Source organism: Aotus nancymaae, unplaced genomic scaffold (genome assembly GCF_030222135.1).
Source record: "Aotus nancymaae isolate 86718 unplaced genomic scaffold, 86718_ANA_hifiasm-v0.15.2.pri h1tg000131l, whole genome shotgun sequence".
Classification (NCBI taxonomy): Eukaryota; Metazoa; Chordata; class Mammalia; order Primates; family Aotidae; genus Aotus; species Aotus nancymaae.
The window spans coordinates 1,417,616-1,435,906 of record NW_026988546.1 but is presented as its reverse complement, the minus strand read 5'-3'; the positions used below and the strand labels follow the sequence as shown (position 1 = coordinate 1,435,906).

Sequence of the window (18,291 nt, the reverse complement as noted above, 5' to 3'; positions counted from 1 at the left end):
AGACTAGCCCAGGAAACATAACGAGACCCAATCTCTATAAAAAATTAAAAGAATTAGCTGGGTATGGTGGTACACACCCGTAGTCCCAGCTATTCAGGAGGTTGAGGTGACAGGATGGCCTGAACCAGGGAGGTGGAGGCTGCAGCAAGCCATGATCACACCACTGCACTGCAGTCTGGGCAACAACAGACTGAGATCTTGTCTTTTAAAAAAGGAAAAAAAGGCCGGGCACAGTGGCTCATGCCTGTAATCCTAGCACTCTGGGATGCCAAGGCAGGTGGATCACCTGAGGTCAGGAGTTCAACACTAGCCTGGCCAACATGGTGAAATCTGTCTCTACAAAAAAAAAAAAAAAAAAAAAATGCTGATGCCCAGATTGATTAAATCACAAGCCCTGGTGGCAGGTCCACGTATTAATTTGCCAGGTGATTCTGATTTGCAACCAAGGTTAAGAACCACTGTTCTTAGCTCATGCCCGCAATCTCAGCACTTTGGGAGGCCAAAGCGGGTGGATCACCTGAGGTAAGGAATTCAAGACCAGCCTGGCCAACATGGTGAAACCCCATCTCTACTAAAAATACAAAAATTAGCTAGACGTCATGGCACAGGTGCCTGTAATCCCAGCTAGGGATCAGGGGCTGAGGCAAGAGAATCGCTTGAACCTGGGAGGTGGAGGTTGCAGTGAGCCAAGATCACACCACTGCACTCCAGCCTGCGCAACAGAGTGAGACTCTATCTCAAACAACAACAACAACAACAAACCCACTGTTCTGGAGAGGACTTTAAAGCATGTTTCCCACCTGGGCTTGCTCTTGGAGTTGATTCCTTGAGGACAATTTCTAAGCAAGCATACCACTGTTCTTTCGGCCTTCAGTCCCATTTCTAAGGGTCCAAATTCCTTTGAGAAAAGTTCCACAAATCCTCCTCCCTCCCTACCCCCAATCTATGATCCTATGTCCTTGTAATGCCCCGGTTTCCACACAGCTCAAGAACTACGGAAGGAAAATATAGTAAATTAGAAGAAAAAGACAAATGCCTTCCTGTTCCCACTTCTCTAAAACCCCATAGCCAGGAACAGAAAAAAAGGAAAAGACTTGGAATGTTCTAGAGATAGAATAAAAACTGATTTTTTTTTTTTTAAAGAAAGGTCATGAGGATCTACCTGGTTCATAAACCCTCCCTCAATGCTCTCTGCACATCATGGCCATACAGCACCTGCAGGGAGGCTGTGGGGAGGTGTGCAGCAGGTGCAACAGGCGGCCACTCTCCCCAGAGCCACACAGTGGAGAGAGGATTTGATGCAGCATGACTATCCCTTCCTTCCAGGTGTGACCTCTTCTCAGAACACAGGAACTGACAATGCTGTGAGTGGCAACTCACCAGGTGGGCAGAGAAGCAGAAAGGGGCCCTTGGCACCACTAGGCCAGCTCTCAGGGTCAGAAGAGCAGCCTCCAGGGAGGGAGAAGGGCTACAGGGACAGCCTACAGGCAGCGGAGCTTCTGGTTTGGCACATGGGAAAGGCTGGGGCGCATGCTCTGAAACATGGCACCATCAGGGAAGCTGGAAAGGACACCATGGACAAGGTCATGGATTTGAACCCCCAATGCCAAAACGGGTGCTCTCGGTTTGCTCAAAAAGTGCTGCCAGCAGTGGTAGGCTGGCAAATTAAAAGCAAAGCGAGTACAGGTCACGGCCACATAAGGCAGTAACTGCACTCACAAGGTGGCTTGGCCCAAAGAGGTCTGAATATGCTGCAAAGTCCCAGCCTCTGGGGAGACGGGGAAGCCGGGGCCCTGGGGACTACAGATGGTGCTCCTTTCGTTCCTTCCTGACGCAGGGCTGGAAAGCTATGCCCTGGTGACCCCCATCTTCTAAAGGAGGGCAGGGCTGGCCGAAGGATCCAGGCATTGATGTCAAGTTCTGAGGACACCCAGGACCCACATCTACAAGGGCCATCTAAAACGTGGCCTGGAGGGGATGGGGGCAGGCAGGCATGAAGCTTCTGCTTGGCTCACTCCAGTTCCCCACATGCTCGTCTGTTCCCCGTATCTGGGGCTGCCTAGCAAGCAGTTAAACACCTGGGTTCCGCCCAGGGCTGCCTTCCACCGGGATGCCAGGCCTGCTGTGGTTGGACCCTAGAGACAAGAGGAGGAGAATTAGCATCAAAGCTGGTAAAGGTCCCATCAAAACTAAGTGCCAAATCCTCTGTGGGACAGGAAGGGGCAGGTGGGACAGGGGCCTCGGGATGCCTTAGGAGGTATCAGAGCAGAGCCAGGAGCGGTTGGTTAGCAGATAGTCAGCCAAACTCGCCTCACAAGAGGAAGCCACTGAGGACAGATGACTTTCCTGGGAGACAGGGAAGCTGGGGCTGTGAATTTCTGGCCCCAGGGGGCCCAGGCCATTATGCTAAACAAGAGCCCCCTGCACAGGATGATATAGCACCCCATGCTAGAAGAAGCACCATTTCCCATAGTGGAGGTATCTCATGACCCCTCCTGTCTTCCAGAAGGATGGGAGGGAGTGCCCACCCCGTACCCCCGGAGAGAAATGCTCCCCAGCCTAGGGAGCCGTGGGATCTGCTCCTCCCACAGGTGAAGGGCCAGGAAAGGAAAGTGAAGGGGTAGGGAAAGGGAAGATATTTACCTTGGGTGTGCTCTGAAAACAAAAAACGCGCACTAGTCCACAGTCATTTATCAACTGCAGTTTCCAACTGTGCCAAAGAGGGAAAGGTCTACTGGGAAGGCTAAAGAGAGCAGAGAGAGAAAGAAGAGGAGAAGCTATTGAGCAGAAATGGTTGTGCCTCTTGGCTCCAGGCAACACCACGGAGAGGCCCAGCGCCACAGGCAGGGGGAGCCGAGGGGGAACCACGGCACTGGGGCTGTGCAGCCCCACAGCTTGCAGGACAGTAGAGGAAGCCAGGAGGACAACATGGAGGGCTGCACAGTGTGGGGACCGCCTTTCCCTCAGCATACAGTTCCGTGAAGAACTGACATGGAGGACTTGCCCAGGATTTGAAATGGTAAGCCAAGGGTCGGACAACTTTTTCTGCAAAGGGCCAATATTTTTAGTTTTTGTACGTCATACGGTCTGTGTCACAACTACTCAGTTTCACTGTTGTAACTCAAAGGCAGCCGTAGCAATCCACAAACAGATGTGTCGGTTCCCATTAAACTTCATTCTCAAAAACAGGCTGCTAGTCAGATGTGGCCCTTGTATCACCATTTGCCAACCCCCGCTGTAGGCAATTTAAAATTACTGTGCCTTCCAAGTCTCAAGAAAGGCACTTCTCTGGTGGGAATCTAGTACCAAGGTTTCCAGAAACTGGTTCTCATCTGCACGACCTAAGCAGTGCCCCACTGAAACTTACAGGTGTGCAGCCACGCCATGCTCCTCCGGACAGTGAAGTGCCAAGCTCACAGGACAAAAAGCAGGACAACCCCAGAGTTCAGGCAAGAAACAGAAAGAGAGCAGGCCAGCCTCACTTAGGTGAAAATAACCAATATTATGTCAAGACAATAATGGATAATCCATTACAACGAAGAAGTAACCCACAAAGCCACTATAAACTATTCTCTTACAGGACGGCCCAGGGAAGATTTTTTTTTTTTTAATCTCTGGGTATAGGATAAGAGATGCAATGATGAGAAAAGCAGTACTCTTATAACTCGATCAAAACAGTTGCAGGTGGGCAATAAAAAAAAAGGAAAAAAAGAAATTAAAAAAAAAAGCATTATTCTGGGATTAGGTCTGTATGTTTAATACAACGCGTGCTGTCTGGGTAGCAGTTGGAGCCAGAAAAGGCTCACACGTGGGAAAACCAAAACCAAAAGGCTCACATTTTAAAAAACACAACATCTTGGTCTCTGCGACCCCAGTCTAATGTGAGTGACAGTGGGAATTTCTATATAAGAGGCACCCCATAAAATAAGAAACCATCACAGTGGGTAAGCACAGAAGCATCAAGAACCCTAAAAAATGCAGCACTAGCTGGTCGTCCAGCTACTTTGGAGGCTGAGGCAGGAGGATCACTTGAGCCCAGATTATGAGGCCAGCCTGGGCAACATGACAAGACCTTATCTCTTAAAAAAAGTGCAGCACCATCCTTAGAGAGATCTCTTTAGAAAGAGATGCAACCCATCCCCAGATCCAGGACTTAAGCACCACAACCTCTCCTACTGCTGTTTTGCCAACACCCAGATCTGGAGCCACAGAGGCTGAGGCATCCACATGGCCCAGAATGGGGTTTCTGTCCCTTACACCTGCACATCACCTCACAATTCAGAAAGGACTTTCTATTAGAAAAACATGTTTGTGCTCTCAAGTATGGGTCTGAGTAGCCAGAGCTGCTCCGTGGGAGGCCTACAGGAAGCAGATCAGAGTGCCAGGGCCTTCTCTCGGGCTCTCAATCCTGCCCTGTAGAACGGGCAGAACAACTAGCACCCCTCCAGCCACAGAGGGGTTAGCGGAGTTAGACATGGAAGCTCCTAGTGCAGTGCGTGGCGGAGGAAGCGTTGATAAGGGCTTGTCTTCCTCACGGTGAGGCAGGTGGGGGTGCGAGGAAGCAAGCCTGCAGCTCCCTCCACAGCCTCTCCAGAAGCCCCACCGGCTCCTCCAGGAATCTCAAGTTCAGGCATATCTCTAACCCCAACCTTAGGAACTCAATCAGAATAAAAGTATCTTCTTGAAAAACAAGAACAAGAAAGCCTGACCCTTCACCACTCCTACCCACAGCCTACACTTTAGACTCTTTTCACCTCCCTCCTGGCACTGACGGGGGATGGGGTTTGATATCCCACCACCTCTAGTTCCATTTGCAAAATTTCTTCCAACACAATCTTCCTGTTCACAGTGGAGCCCCGGATGGGTCTCATTTATTTAAACATTAGCATAAACTGACCAAACTCCTCACAAATGCCCTTCTAATGTCTAGGATGGAGTCTACCAGCCACCCACCCTCTGAGCTAGGCCCACTGCTGACTCCAATCTTCACTTACCAAGTGACCTAAACTTAAATGGCCAAAAGTGTCTAAACTGAAACTTACTCCCACTTCCCAGCAATTCTCTGTTAAGTCAATCCATTCTAAGAGGACCTTGAGAGAAAATATTGACTTACTATAGTCTAAATACCAGTTAGTCTATAGCTTGGTGTCATCCAAGCTGTTAAAAACAGCAAGAAGTTCAAATTGAGCAATGAAGAAATAAAAAAAAAAAATAGCAAGAAGGGGGCCACGTGCAATGGCTCATGCCTGGAATCCCAGCACTTTGGGAGGCCGAAGCAGGCAGATCACCTGAGGTCAGGAGTTTGAGACCAGCCTTGGCCAACACGGAGAAACGCCATCTCTACTAAAAATACAAAAAAATTAGCAGGACTTCATCTCAAAAGAAAAAAAATAATTAGCTGAGTATGGTGGCAGGCGCCTGTAATCCTAGCTACTTCAGGAGGCTGAGACAGGAGAAATGCTTGAACAAAGGAGGCAGAGATTGCAGTGAGCCAAGATCACACCATTGCACTCCAGCCTGGGTGACAGAGCAAGACTCCATCTAAAAAAAAAAAAAAGGCAAGAAGGGAAAAGGATGGGAAAAAAACAGAGAAAAAAGATGGAGGGCAGGGTGGGGCGGTGAGAGTGCAAGTCTGTGTGTGCAAGTTCATGGCCCCTGGGTCTAGACACAGTGCACGGCATACCACTCGGCACTCACCTGCCGCTATGGCCGTCTTCTCACCGAGGAGCCTGGTCTGGCTGCCTGGGATGACCTGCAGGTCAGTGTTCTCGGGAGACTGTGGCAGGTTCTGGGCTCGGGTAGCCAGGAGTGCGTTGAGGTACTGCAGCCGTGTAACCTAGAGGATGAAAATATTACTGGCAGACCCAACTGGTGAAGTGAGACACAGAAGGTAGACAGTAGAGTCCACACCATGCCAGAAGAGGACAGAGGCACAACTTTAAGCTAGTTAAGGGGAGAAGAGCAGCTGAGTCAAGTGTTTTTAAGACCTCGCATGGAAACTGGGTGCAAAGGTCTGTGTCCCTCAGGATGAGTGCAGGGCCTTGCTCCGGGCAGTCTTAGACAAGCCGGTAGCCCCCAGTGACACAAAGTCAGCTAAAGTCAGCACCCGTGAGCAGCCCAGGCAGTCACCTTGATGAGCTGCAGGTCAGAGAGCGCCCTGACGGTGTAGTCGGGACAATATGCAGATGAACGCGTGCCGTCTGGCTCAGGCTGCAGGTCATGGCGGATGGGCTGGAGCGAGGACACCGGGGACTGGTGAACTATCAAAGGAACAATCAGTGACGGCAGAAGCCAGTGCTGGCAGCTGGGAGCCCCCTCCCCTGGTGGGGACAACTGTACAGTTTCGAAGACCAGCCCCACCAATCACCCTGGAAAGGCAATGTGTGTAGGAAGCCGAGACAGGATGATGAACACAGCTGGGAGACGTTTCTCAGGGATGGAGTGAGCCACAAAGATGAGTGATGAAGAATGCTGCCCTCCCTCCCGGAAGCCCAGGGGCCACACCACCTTATAGGGTGGTGGGCTCAGGTAGAAGGGGAGGCGAGGAGGGGCACTGAGAGCCAAAGCGACAACAAGGGGGGACAAGGCTCCGCAGCCTTGACCCTGGCCCTCTGCGCCAGCAAGGGCCGAGGCTTACCAGAGGATGGTACGGTCAGGGCCGACACTCCATAGTATGTGAAGGCCCCATTCTCAAACTTCAGGCCCTCTTTCCCGATCTCCACTTCAACCCTGCCCTGGGAGGAACAGCAGGGAGAGAAACAGATGTGGCCAGACTGCCTTTCCCATCAGAAGACGGCGCAAAGAGAAACCCATGAACTCAACTGTTTTGGGGTAGGGAGGTATCTGCATGCCCCTACTCCCCTCTTCTCCCAGACCCTTCCCTGGCCTGAGGAAGCAGGAGGCTCCAGGCCTGGTACCCACAGCTACCTGTAGGATAAGAATGAAGTAATCCACCGGTTGGCTGCGCTGGTACAGGTAGTGGTGTGTGGCCAGGCGGTTGCTCTCGTCAAACCTCACTTCCTGGTTGACGCTGGGATGCTTCAGCAGGTGCAGCAGGACCTTCTCAGAGATGCGCAGTGGGCTGAATACATCCACTTCTGCCCGTGGTGGAAAAAACGGACGGTGTCCACCGGGGCCTAGTGTCCCGTGGAACCACATCCAACACTTTAGGCAAATTTCAAGTTACTGTGCCCACCGGGGCTCTCCTGGGTAGCCTGTGAACAGCTAACCCCCACCCCCAATCTCAACACAAGAGAACTAGACAGGGGCTGGGCGTGGTGGCTCATGCCTGTTATCCCAGCACTTTGGGAGGCCAAGGGGGGCAGATCACCTGGAGTCAGGAGTTCAAGACCAGCCCGGCCAATATGGCAAAACCCCATCTCTAGTAAATATATAAAAATTAGCCAGGCATGGTGATGCACACCTGTAATCCCAGCTACTTGGGAGGCCAGGGCAGGACAATCACTTGAACTTGGGAGGTGGAGGTTCCAGCTTGGGTGACAAAGCAAGAACCTGTCTTTTAAAAAAAAAAACTGGACAGGGCACCCCACATCCACCCAGCTGAGAGCTGAGGCCGCCTGGCCGTGGCACACCAGGTGTGGCACTGCCATGGCCCTGCTCTTGGCCGTCTGGCAGAGAGGAGCTGCCTCTCCCAAGACTCAAGATGCTGGCATGGCTGCAGAGAACACGGAGGTCCTCAAGATGTGCCTGCTTGTGAGGAATGGGGAGTAGAGTTAGTGTCGGCCCCGAGCAGCCTCCTGACCCACAGGACACTGAGGAGAGCAGGGGGCATGGACCACCCTTGCGCCTCACCTCGGGACAGGAAGCGCTGGGTGGCCAAGAGCAGTTGAGGCGAGATTTTTACTTTATATTCATCATCAGACACCTTGAACAAGGAGAACTCCTCCTTCCGCTTGAGAGGGGCCATCAGAGAAGCAGGCTTCCTCTTTACCACGGTGTCTCCTAAGGTGGAAAAAGAGGGCACACTCAGGCATCGGCCACCTGCCAATCACATCAGGGAACGGTGTCGTCCTCTCCTTCCTCCTGAGGCCAGCAGGGACATGTCCTCAGCACCGCTCCCTCCATGGGGCCTGCTGCCACCCCAACCACATGGATAGAGGGGTGGCTCCCTGCCTTGGAGCTGGCTGAAGAGAATGCTGATATAACAAAGCAGCTCTTACAAAATAACAGGCCTCCCTGATAGGTCACTGGATGTGAACCAAAGTTTTTTTAAATTTAGGCCAAATGTAGTGGTTCACACCTGTAATCCCAGCACTTTAGGAGGCTGAGGTGGGAGGGTCACTTGAAGCCAGAAGTTCAGGACCAGCCTGGGTAACACAGAGAAACTGTCTTTACAAAAAATAAAACAATTAGCCAGGTGTGGCAGCACGCGCCTGTACTCCCAGATACTCTGGAGGCTAAGGTGGGAGGATCCCTTGAGACTGGGAAGTTGAGGCTGCAATGAGCCATGACTGCGCCACTGCACTCCAGCCTGGGTGACAGGGCAAGACTGTCTCAAAAAAAAAATAAAAACAGGCCTCCTTGGCCACTAAGCGCTACTTCTCACTAAAAGTGTGTATTCAAGGATTACCAGTGCAAAAGGGCTGCAATTAACCTGGAGACCCCATGCCTATGGCAGTCTCACGAACAAGACTAAAGATGCTGTGATTGAAAACTGTGGGGCAGGCAACCCAGCCATGAAGCACAGGTTCTGTGCTGCCCTGCAGACCTCAGCCACCATCCTAACAGGCAGACACTTTTAACATGCAATCAAGGGCCCTGGGATCAGCTGCTTTGGGAAGACTTTCTTCATGGTAAAGAATGGGTTCTTTCAGGGGACATTTCTGTAATGTAGAAAAGAACCTGCAAAAACAAAAGCACCTAGGGAGACAGAAGACTGCAAAGACCCATGAAGGGCAGGGCCCTCTCAGTAATGGAGGAAACAGGACGGCAGCTAATGGAGCCCCAAGTGAGCCCTGGGATTGCAAGGCCATCGCTGGCACAGGCTACCATGCTTGTGTGGAGGTGCAGGCGTGAGCCCTCCTACAAGGGGGCTCCCTGCCAGCACCCATGCAGGGCTGAGGAGAAGGGGGCCTGGCTGCGGATCTCGCTGCGTTCCAGCAGCACAGAGGTCCATTGGCCTCTGACACAACATACACCTCGGGAAGCATGAGGGCCCAGTGGAGGTAGAACTGCCAGGAGTCCAGACTCACGGTAGTCTTCTGACTCGTCCAGGATCTCGGACCTGATGATCTCCTCGATCACATCCTCCAGGGTGACCAGGCCCAGGACCTCGTAGAAGGGGTCGCCCTCACCCTCGTTGTTCACCTTCTGCACAATGGCCAGGTGGGACTTCCCTGTTGGGGGAGGACACTCGTGGAACAACTTGCTGGGCCCCACCTCCATTTTTCTTTGTCTCCTCTGGGTATAGGCTCACTAAAAGGACATGGCTAACGTTCATTTTCCTACAATGTGCCGGGAACAGAGCCAGACTCTTTTCTAGGTTTTTACTTAAGACTCCCAGCATGCTTATGAGGACTGGCCTTATTTTCACATAGGCTGAAAATGAAGCATCGGGCTCATGCTCATCTGCACGAAGCCCCCCAGGCAGAGTATGGCAGAGTGGGATGCAGGCCCAGGTCCTCCACGCCATATATGTGGTTCAGACAAGGATGCATCCAGCTGAGAACACAAACGCTTCACACAGCAGCCAGCCTGCAGACACATGTGAACAAGAGACCAACTCCAGAAATGCAGGCTCTCCCCAGACAGTCCACACAGGGCAGCCGAGTGGGGCCACCCAGCCTGACTCTCCTTGGGAGGTTTTCCTAATTCATAAAGCTGCTCATGGCCAGGCGTGGTGTCTCATGCCTGTAATCCCAGCACTTTAGGAGGCTGAGGTGGGTGGATCACCTGAGGTCGGGAGCTCAAGACCAGCCTGACCAACATGGAGAAACCTTGTCTCTACTAAAAATACAAAATTAGCTGGGCATGGTGGTGTGTGCCTGTAATCCCAGCTTCTCAGGAGGCTGAGGCAGGAGAATTGTTCGAACCCAGGAGGCAGAGGTTGCAGTGAGCCGAGATCGTGCCACTGTACTCCAGCCTGGACAACAAGAGTGAAACTCTGTCTCAAAAAAAAAGCTGCTCATTAGGGGCTGTCAACCTGGGGATGAGATAAGTGGTAACTGGCCACTTGGGAGCCAAGCTGTGCAGGGAGGAGGAGCACCAGGCTGAGATTTTTCACCTTATCCTATGTGTCTTTCTCAGGTTAGCTTCCTATTTGGTTTGTTTGCTTAGTGAGGGAATGTAAGCTTGGAAAAAAGCCCAAGTCTTAGAGTGTTGGGGAATGCTGGGGAAGCTTCAGGAATTTAGTGTGTGTCAGATAAGTGCTTTTCACCCATACTACTTTAGACCTGTCTGAAAAAACCAGAATGCAAGCCATCTATGTAATTTAAAATCTGAATAGCTGCATTTAAAAAGTCAAAAGAAACACATAAAATTGTTTAATAATATATTGTAAGTAACCCAATGTAATCAAAATAGCATTTCAACATGTAATCAATACAAAAAATAGTCACAGACAATTTGTCTTTATTTGCACTTTCTGAATCTGGTGTCACAACTCAGACTCCACCTTCAGGTACCACAGCCCCAGGTGGAGGGGGGCTGCCGGCCTGGGCTGCGCAGGTCCAGGACAGAGGGCTGGAAACAACTCATTCAACCCTCCTTTGTCACTAGCAGAAACACTGAGGGGAAACTGGCCTGGACCTGCCTGTGACGGGGTACCTGCTTCGAGACTCTTGGACTCTTGGAAAATCAAAAAGTCAAGTTCGTGTTGTTGTGTGAATCATACTTTACATCCTGTGGGCTTGATTAAATAAAGCACAATTCTCCAGGATGCTTGTGTTCCCCTGGACAAAAAGCTGGAAATCGCCACATCACATCATCTCCCCGCTTTCCAGGAGGTAAAGCTAAGGCCCTGGAGATTTCCACTCAGTCCTGCTGAACCATAATTCTAGACACCTTCTAACCCTCAGTGCTTGTGCTGGGTGCCATCTCTACAATGGCCACGGCTGCCCCGCCAGAGTACCAACCTGTCAGGCCAGACCAGGAAGGCCAAGCATGACATGTGGTTTTGGTTAGTGTCTTGGATTCTAGCACCAAAGCCCACGATCTAAATGGCCAACGCAGCACAGAAAGGCCTCATCTTGGCTCGGCTTCCTTCTCCCAGGAAGCCAGACCCTTTGGGAGGTTTCCTACAGAGAGGGACTCACCCTTTGCTTTCAAACTTCTCTAGAACAGGCACACGATTCCCCATGGCCTGCCACACTGGGATGATTCTATCACGAACAGAAGAAAGCAGACACTGGAAGATCCCTGGGAACAGTGGTTGTGTGACTGAATCCCAAGAACATCTGAGGGGTCTAGATGGCAGCCAAAGATGGCAGCAGGGGGACAGAGCAAGGGCAGCTGGAGGGACTCAAGGTCACCTCTCATCTGCTGAGCCAACAGAGTGGAACCACTCACACCAATGCTCACCTACAGGCCAGCTCCACAGAGCCACAAGCAGCTGTGACAGTGTGTCTTGCCAACATCAAGCAGAAAGTCCTGGAAAAGCTTGAAGTTTAATTTTAGTTAGCAGCCTCCGGGGTACCCCAATTATTTGAATGCCAAAGTACCCTTTCATAATGCCCAATTTCTATGTTAGTAACAGTTGGAGTGTACGTTCTTCCACCTTCTCTCTTCTGTTTTCTAAACCACCTTGGTGAATGAATGAATACTGTGAGAAAGACAAAAGTAGTTTGCTAACATGCTTCACTGTGGTTGGAGCTGGTTGGACTCTTTTCAGCATCCCGGCAATCATCTGGCTCCCAGCAATCATCTGGCTCCCAACAGATAGGAAACCAGAGCTCCATTCCTTTAAAGCAGAGACTGCGGCCGGGCATGGTGGCACACAACTGTAATCCCATCTCTTTGGGAGGCTGAGCTGGGAGGATTGCTTGAGGCCAGGAGTTCGAGTCCAGCCTGGGCAACACAGGGAGACCCCAATCTCTACATAAAATTAAAAATTAGCTGAGCATGGTGATGCTCACCTGTAGTGGGAGGATTGCTTGAGCCCAGGAGGTAGAGGCTACAGTGAGCCACGATCGTGTCACTGCACTCCAACCTGGGTGACAGAGCAAGACTCTGTTTCAAAAATAATAATAATGTTCTTGGGGCAGGCATGGTGGCTCATACCTGTAATCCCAGCACTTTAGGAGGCCGAGGCAGGTGGATCATGAGGTCAGGAGTTCGAGACCAGCCTTACCAACATGGCGAAATCCCATCTCTACTAAAAATACAAAAATTAGCCCAGTATGGTGGTGCATGCCTGTAATCCCAGCTACTCAGGAGGCTGAGGCAGGAGACTGGCTTGAATCTGGGAGGCAGAGGTTGCAGTGAGCCAAGATCACACCATTGCACTCCAGCCTGGGCAACAAGAGCAAAACTCCGTCTCAAAAATATAGTAATAATATTCTTTTGTACATTAAAGTCCCTGACTTAACAATGGTTCAAATTATAATTTTTCAAATTTGATGGTTCAAAAGCAATATGCATTCAATAGAAACCATACTTCAAATACACATAGGCCATTTTGTTTTCACTTTTAGTACAGCATGCAACAAATTACATGAGATATTCAACACTTTATTTTAAAACAGCTTTGTGTTAGATGACTTTGCCCAACTGCAGGCTAAAGTAAGTGTTCTGAGCATGTTTAAAGTGGGCCAGGCTGAGCTATTTTGTTTGGCAGGTTAGATATATCAAACATATTTTTGACTTAAGGTATTTTCAACTTATGATGGGGTTTTTCAGGACATAACCCCATTTGTAAGCTAAGGAACAGCTGTCCAAGTTATTTATTAGTGCTCCAAAGCACTCACTCTTCCTGGTGACATCTGCACAAAATAATCAGCGTGTCATCTCAAGTTGGCACTGACTGAGGGGCGCCTTGCCGAGGAGGGTACTTTGTCCCCAGACTACAAAGTTCCCTAGCATAGCAGCAAAAGAAACAAGACCTGGAATGAAAGCTGCCAAGATGGCAGGGACTCCAGCTCCAGGAAATTCAGAGGCTCATATACTTGGCAGAGAGATGGGAAGGGAATCGATTTTTAAAACCTCACGTGCCACAAAGACTGCAATATGCCCTTTGTTCCTAATCGGAGGAATGCCTAAGAAGGTTAGGAAGGACAAAAAGGAGTTTAACAAGAAAAAATAAAGATATTTGCCAAAGGATTGCACTGAACTAGAGAGGCAGCGAAAAAAGCTCTCGGACGTCATCAGAAAGACATGGCCAGTCTGCCCACTAATGGCCCTCACTCACCACAGAAGTGGGGAAGTCAAGGGGGATTAAAGTGCTCCTAATTCAACCTCTAGGTTTCAAAAACCTCCCCCACTGTCTTCCAAGGGTATCCTTTCAGCGTGTTGTCAGGTAGCTTTTAGAACAGTCTGTTTCAAGCAGAGGTGGTCATCCCCAAACCTTCCTGCATCAGGCTGCCTGTGACCTGTCTAGAGGCCACCAGGCCCAGAACAGGAGCAGCCTGGACCCTGGCCTCTCTAATTTCCTTTCTAGCTATATTTCAACCTGCATTTCAATCTGAACCTGCTCAACCCGTCCATCTTCAAACAGCAGAAGGCTTCCTCCCTCCCCTGCCCCACGTCTTCTGCCGGTCACTACTCTCTGGCTTCTCTGCGGCCACACTCTGTGGAAAGCTGTCTACACTGTTTCTCATACCTTTCCACACCTCATTCATTCCCCAAATGGCTCACTTGCTGTGGGCGCCAAATCTGCTCTTGCAAAGGTCAAGGGCATCCTGTTTGCTGGCCACCTCTCCTGTCACTTGCCTTCCCTGGGAAAGTGGTCTCTTTCCTTAGCTTCCAGGACATTCTGCATCTCTGGCTCTCCTCCTTCCTTGGTCTTGCCGCCCCCTGGTCAACTTCTCCTGGGCTTCCCTTGCCCCTGATACACCTGTGCTCCTGGGAGGCTGAGGTTCTCTGCCTCCCTCCCATGGCTTGAGAGACACTCCTATTCTGCCTCCCACTTGTACTTCACATCAACGGCCTGCTAGGAGTTTGCCTCTTGGGACATTGCACAGACACAAATTCAGTGGCCAAAACAAGTTTACCTGCTCCCCACACCCAGCCCTTGGTGAAGGTCACTGCCACCACACAGCCAGAAATCAGGGCCTCATCCTTGGCTGCTCCTCCTTGCTGCACAGTCCCGCTGTCAGACACCAATTTTCCCAATTCCACCTCTGCTGCCCTCCTGGGGCTCCTCTCCAGGCCTGCCGTGAACCTTGTTCAGGTTATCTTCCCCTCTCACCTGGATCCCTCACACTGCTGGTCTCCCTGCGCTGGTGTCCACAATCATTACTGATCTGTAAAACTAACTGACAGTGCTGCTTAATGCTCATAGCCCTGGTGATCAAGTCCAAGTTCCTTACACAGCACACAAGCCCCCTAGGGGACATCCTGCCTCTAGGCTCCTTCCCAATCAATGTGAACGTTTTTGATTCTTCCCCAGGTAGAATCCCCAACCACCCTAGGCCAAGCTCATCCATCACATCTGAAAGGCAAGACTATGGCAGGGAAGATCCTGACACTAAGGGTTTGGAAAATTAAAGACCACTTTCACCAACCTCATCCTGAGTATATGACCAACCATGGAAGTTCTCTTTAGTACGAAAGGGGCAACCCTTCCATCTCCACTGCCCCAAATCTCCTCCCAGTGACTGACTGCTCAACTGCTGAAAGCATCAGCCAGCTGAAGACAGATACTAGAGTGAGTTTTTTCTTAAAGAATTTAGAAACGTGAGTGCTTAGAACACCAAAGGAACAGCTACCATCTTCCACTTTTTCCCTATAAAGAAGGAAATCTGGTGACCTGCCTGGAAAAAATGGAAATCTGCACTTCTAGGTTCACCCCTTGCTCCTGAATTGGCAAACAACTCACCTACCAGCAGAGCCTGCCGGGAGTGAGAATCACCTGCCCAGGAGTGAGAACTGCCTTCTAACACCAAGCACACAGCACGTGCATGCCAGGCACTGGCCAAAGTGCTTAATAAGTCTCCCCCTTGCAGGTCCGTTTACCCCACTCTTATCATTAACAGCAGAGGACCTTGTGCCATGAGAGGCTGAGCAGCCTTCCAGGGCCTGGGAGCAGGCAAGGGCAGGATAGAACCTACTCCGCTGATTCCAGGGTCGCACTGTTGGCCACCACACTAGGAGAACCACCCCTCCCTCAGGGGGTCCGGTGGCCCAGATGGAGTACTTACCACCGCTAGGCTCTATCTAGACCCCTCCCTCCGCAGGGCAGGGTGGCATGGCCATGTTCTAGGGACTCAGACAGAGGCACCCAAGAGTCTAAGAGAATAGTTAGAGCTGCCCACCCAAGCCTCCCACCCATTCCTGAGCTACTGTAATAACAGTAACTTAGTACCCAGGCCTCCTGCAAGGAATGAGGGATAAGATACACAGAGAGTGCTGACCAGCGCCTGGCACACAGCAGTGCTCGGTCAGGAGTGGCAGTCATTATCACAAAGCCTGGCTTCCTGTGCCAATGGGCCAAGGGCTCTCGACAGAGTGCCAGAGATGTCCTGCCACAAATATCAGGGGGCTTTGCCACTTCTTGGCCTCACACCAGGCAGCTTTTAGGGTCAAGCCCATCCAGCACTCTGGAGTGCCCCCATCCTTACTCTACAGGAGTGCAGGTGTGAGAAGCATGGCTGTTGGCCAAGGGATGAGCCCCAAACTCTGGTGAGCACCCCCAAGGATGACAATGGAGAGGAATGCTGAGGAAACCACACCTTCACATCTGGAGGGTACAGTTTTACCTTCAACCTCCGAACTGCTCAGATAAAACAGAGTGAAAGGAGGGACGAAAATGTGGAGTTAAGGGAGAACTTGAGACCTTAGGGTTAGAAAAGAGAAGGTCAGGCTGGGTGCAGCGGCTCATGCCTGTAATCCCAACACTTTGGGAGGCCAAGGTGGGAGGATCACTTGAGGCCCGGAGTTTGAGACCAGCCCAGGGAAAAGAGTGAGACCCTGTCTCTATATAAAATTTTAAAAATTAAAAAGAAGATTAAAAAGCAAAAAGAGGCTGGGCACGGTGGCTCACACCTGTAATCCCAGCACTCTGGGAGGCTGAGGAAAGTGGATCGCCTGGTCAGGAGTTCAAGACTAGCCTGGCCAATATGGTGAAACCCCATCTCTACTAAAAATACAAAAATTAGCCTGGCTTGGTGGTGGGTACCTGTAGTACCAGCCACTCGGAAGGCTGATGCAGGAGAATAGCTTGAACCTGGGAGGCAGAGGTTGCAGTGAGCCGACATCACGCCACTGCACTCCAGCCTGGGCGATACAGCCGGGAGAAAGGGAGACTGACTCAGCATCCATGGAGTTGCTTTCTGTGAAAGCAAAGTGTAAGTTTCCCTGGCTTTACTGCAGATAAGGAATTGGCTCCTAAATACCCTTATCTGCAATAAGGCCAGGAACCTTAAGAATGCTCTGGAGGAAACATCACAGGTTCAGTCAATTTGATGTCCTGTGTGTGCAGATACCAACATCTCAGATACCTGGAGACTACCTTTTCTATGTTCTTCTAGTTTCTATCCAAGAATTCGATTAGAACTAAGCGGACATACCCCTCCCTCCAAATGGGAGGGCGGCTATCCTGACACGGGTGTTAAAGTGTTCGCTTCTAAAGCACTCCGTCCCTCTCTGATGCATGGCCTTTAAATATTTCAAAAGGTCATTCCAAGCGCCAAGGCCAATACCTTCTTGAAAAGGGACCTTAGAGGTCTCACTGCTCTCCACGGGGTTGGGACCCTTTCCTGGAGGCTTCCATAACTCTCCACCCCTTTTCCAGGAGAGGGTACTGGCATGAGCGTCCCCTGCACCAAGGCCGGGCCGTTACCTCGCTTGAACTCCTCCAGGACAGCGTCCAGCTTGGTGTCGTTGAAGACGAAGTGGAGGGGATGGTTGTAGAAGCGAGTTATGGTGCTGAGCGGTGTACAGTCTTCGGGATCCACGAAGGCCAAGTCCTTGAGGTAGAGCATGTCCACGATGTTGGAGCGCTCCTCCTCGTACACGGGGATGCGCGTGTGGCCGCTCTGCATGATGCTGGCCAGGACGCCGAAATCCAGCACGGTGCTGGCGTCCAGCATGAAGCAGTCTTCGAGGGGTGTGAGCACGTCCTCCACGGTCCGGCAGCGCAGCACGCCCTTGCTAAGATCGCTGTAGGGGTCGCCGCCGCCGCGCGCCAGCTCCAGCACCCGCTCCCGCAGCCGCCCAGGCCGCGCCGCCAGCTCTAGCAGCTGCCCCACGGGCAGCGCCACGGGCAGGGTGAGCAGCAGGGCCAGGCGGCTGAGGCCAAGCGCGCGCGGCGCCAGCGCCAGCGCCCAGCGTCCGCTCACGGCGGCCGGCACCACCTCGCCCACCAGGAACACGAGCCCCGCGCTGCCCAGCACGGCGGGCACCGCACGCTGGCCGGCCGCGCGGTACATCAGCACCGCCAGCGCCGCCTGCGCCAGGCTGGCCAGCAGCAGCAGCGCGCCCAAGACGCAGCCAGCCCAGCGCCGCACTGGCTCCAAGCGCCGCGCCGCCGCACGCTCTGCCTCCGAGCCGCTCTCGCGCAGCACCTGCACCTCGGCCGGCGCCAGCGCCAGCGCGCTCAGCTGCAGGCCCCGCGCCAGCGCCGCCAACGCCAGCAGCCCGGCCGCCCCCAGGCCCAGAGCCCAGGGCGGCGCCGCCTCCTCAGCCGCCCCGCCGCCCGGCTCCACGCGCACCGCCAGCAGCGCGGAGTGCGGGCGCACCGCCTCTGCCCGCAGGCGCAGGCGCAGCAGCGCGAGCCACTCGCCCACGGGGACCGCCGCCTCCTCCGGGCAGCCCTCCCCCTTGGGGGCCACCCAAGACCAGGAGCTGTTGGCAAAGCCCGGGCCGAAGAGGCGCAGGAGGAAGGTGGCGTCCGGCGTGTCCCGCGCCGCCCCTCCGCGTACCCACCCCGCGCCCACCGCTCGGTCCTCCTCCAGACAGAAGCCCAGCACTCGCGGGCCCGGCGCGGCCTCCCCCGCGGCGTTGCCCAGGCAAAGCGCGGCGAACAACCAGCCTAACCGACCCGCCGCCGCCGCTGCCGCCGCCATCGCCTGCCGCCCCCTCTCGGCCTCTCGCGCAGCCTACCCCGCTCGCCCCGCTTCTCCCCGGACCAATCGTTGCCTGCCTTCGCGCATCCTCGGCCAATAGGCGGTGGGCGGG

At 52.6% G+C, this 18,291-nt stretch overlaps 1 protein-coding gene across 2 annotated transcripts; it reads right to left on the bottom strand.

The window, feature by feature from the left end:
* Nucleotides 1-1,698: 1,698 nt before the first annotated feature.
* Nucleotides 1,699-18,179, bottom strand: CNNM3 (cyclin and CBS domain divalent metal cation transport mediator 3). 2 transcript variants are annotated; one of them, XM_021671779.2, is made up of 8 exons: nucleotides 16,955-18,179; nucleotides 9,213-9,356; nucleotides 7,813-7,962; nucleotides 6,928-7,097; nucleotides 6,638-6,734; nucleotides 6,130-6,260; nucleotides 5,698-5,836; nucleotides 1,699-2,135 (listed from the first exon to the last, which is right to left on the bottom strand). In XM_021671779.2, exons 1-8 carry the CDS (start codon nucleotides 18,177-18,179, stop codon nucleotides 2,071-2,073), a joined length of 2,121 nt encoding a protein of 706 aa, XP_021527454.2. In that variant the 3' UTR covers nucleotides 1,699-2,070. The 2 variants fall into 2 exon arrangements, with proteins under 2 accessions (XP_021527454.2, XP_064227379.1); XM_064371309.1 differs by lacking the exon at nucleotides 9,213-9,356.
* Nucleotides 18,180-18,291: the final 112 nt, after the last annotated feature.

Bases quoted from the DNA above. Each gene is read 5' to 3' on its own strand.
- CNNM3 (XM_021671779.2), bottom strand. From the start codon at position 18,179: ATGGCGGCGGCAGCGGCGGCGGCGGGTCGGTTAGGCTGGTTGTTCGCC. The intron at 7,963-9,212 runs GTGAGTCTGGAC...TTTCCACCTTAG, and splicing joins GGACGAGTCAGAAGACTACC to GAGACACCGTGGTAAAGAGG. The intron at 6,735-6,927 runs GTAGCTGTGGGT...TGTTCCTCCCAG, and splicing joins ACTTCATTCTTATCCTACAG to GGCAGGGTTGAAGTGGAGAT.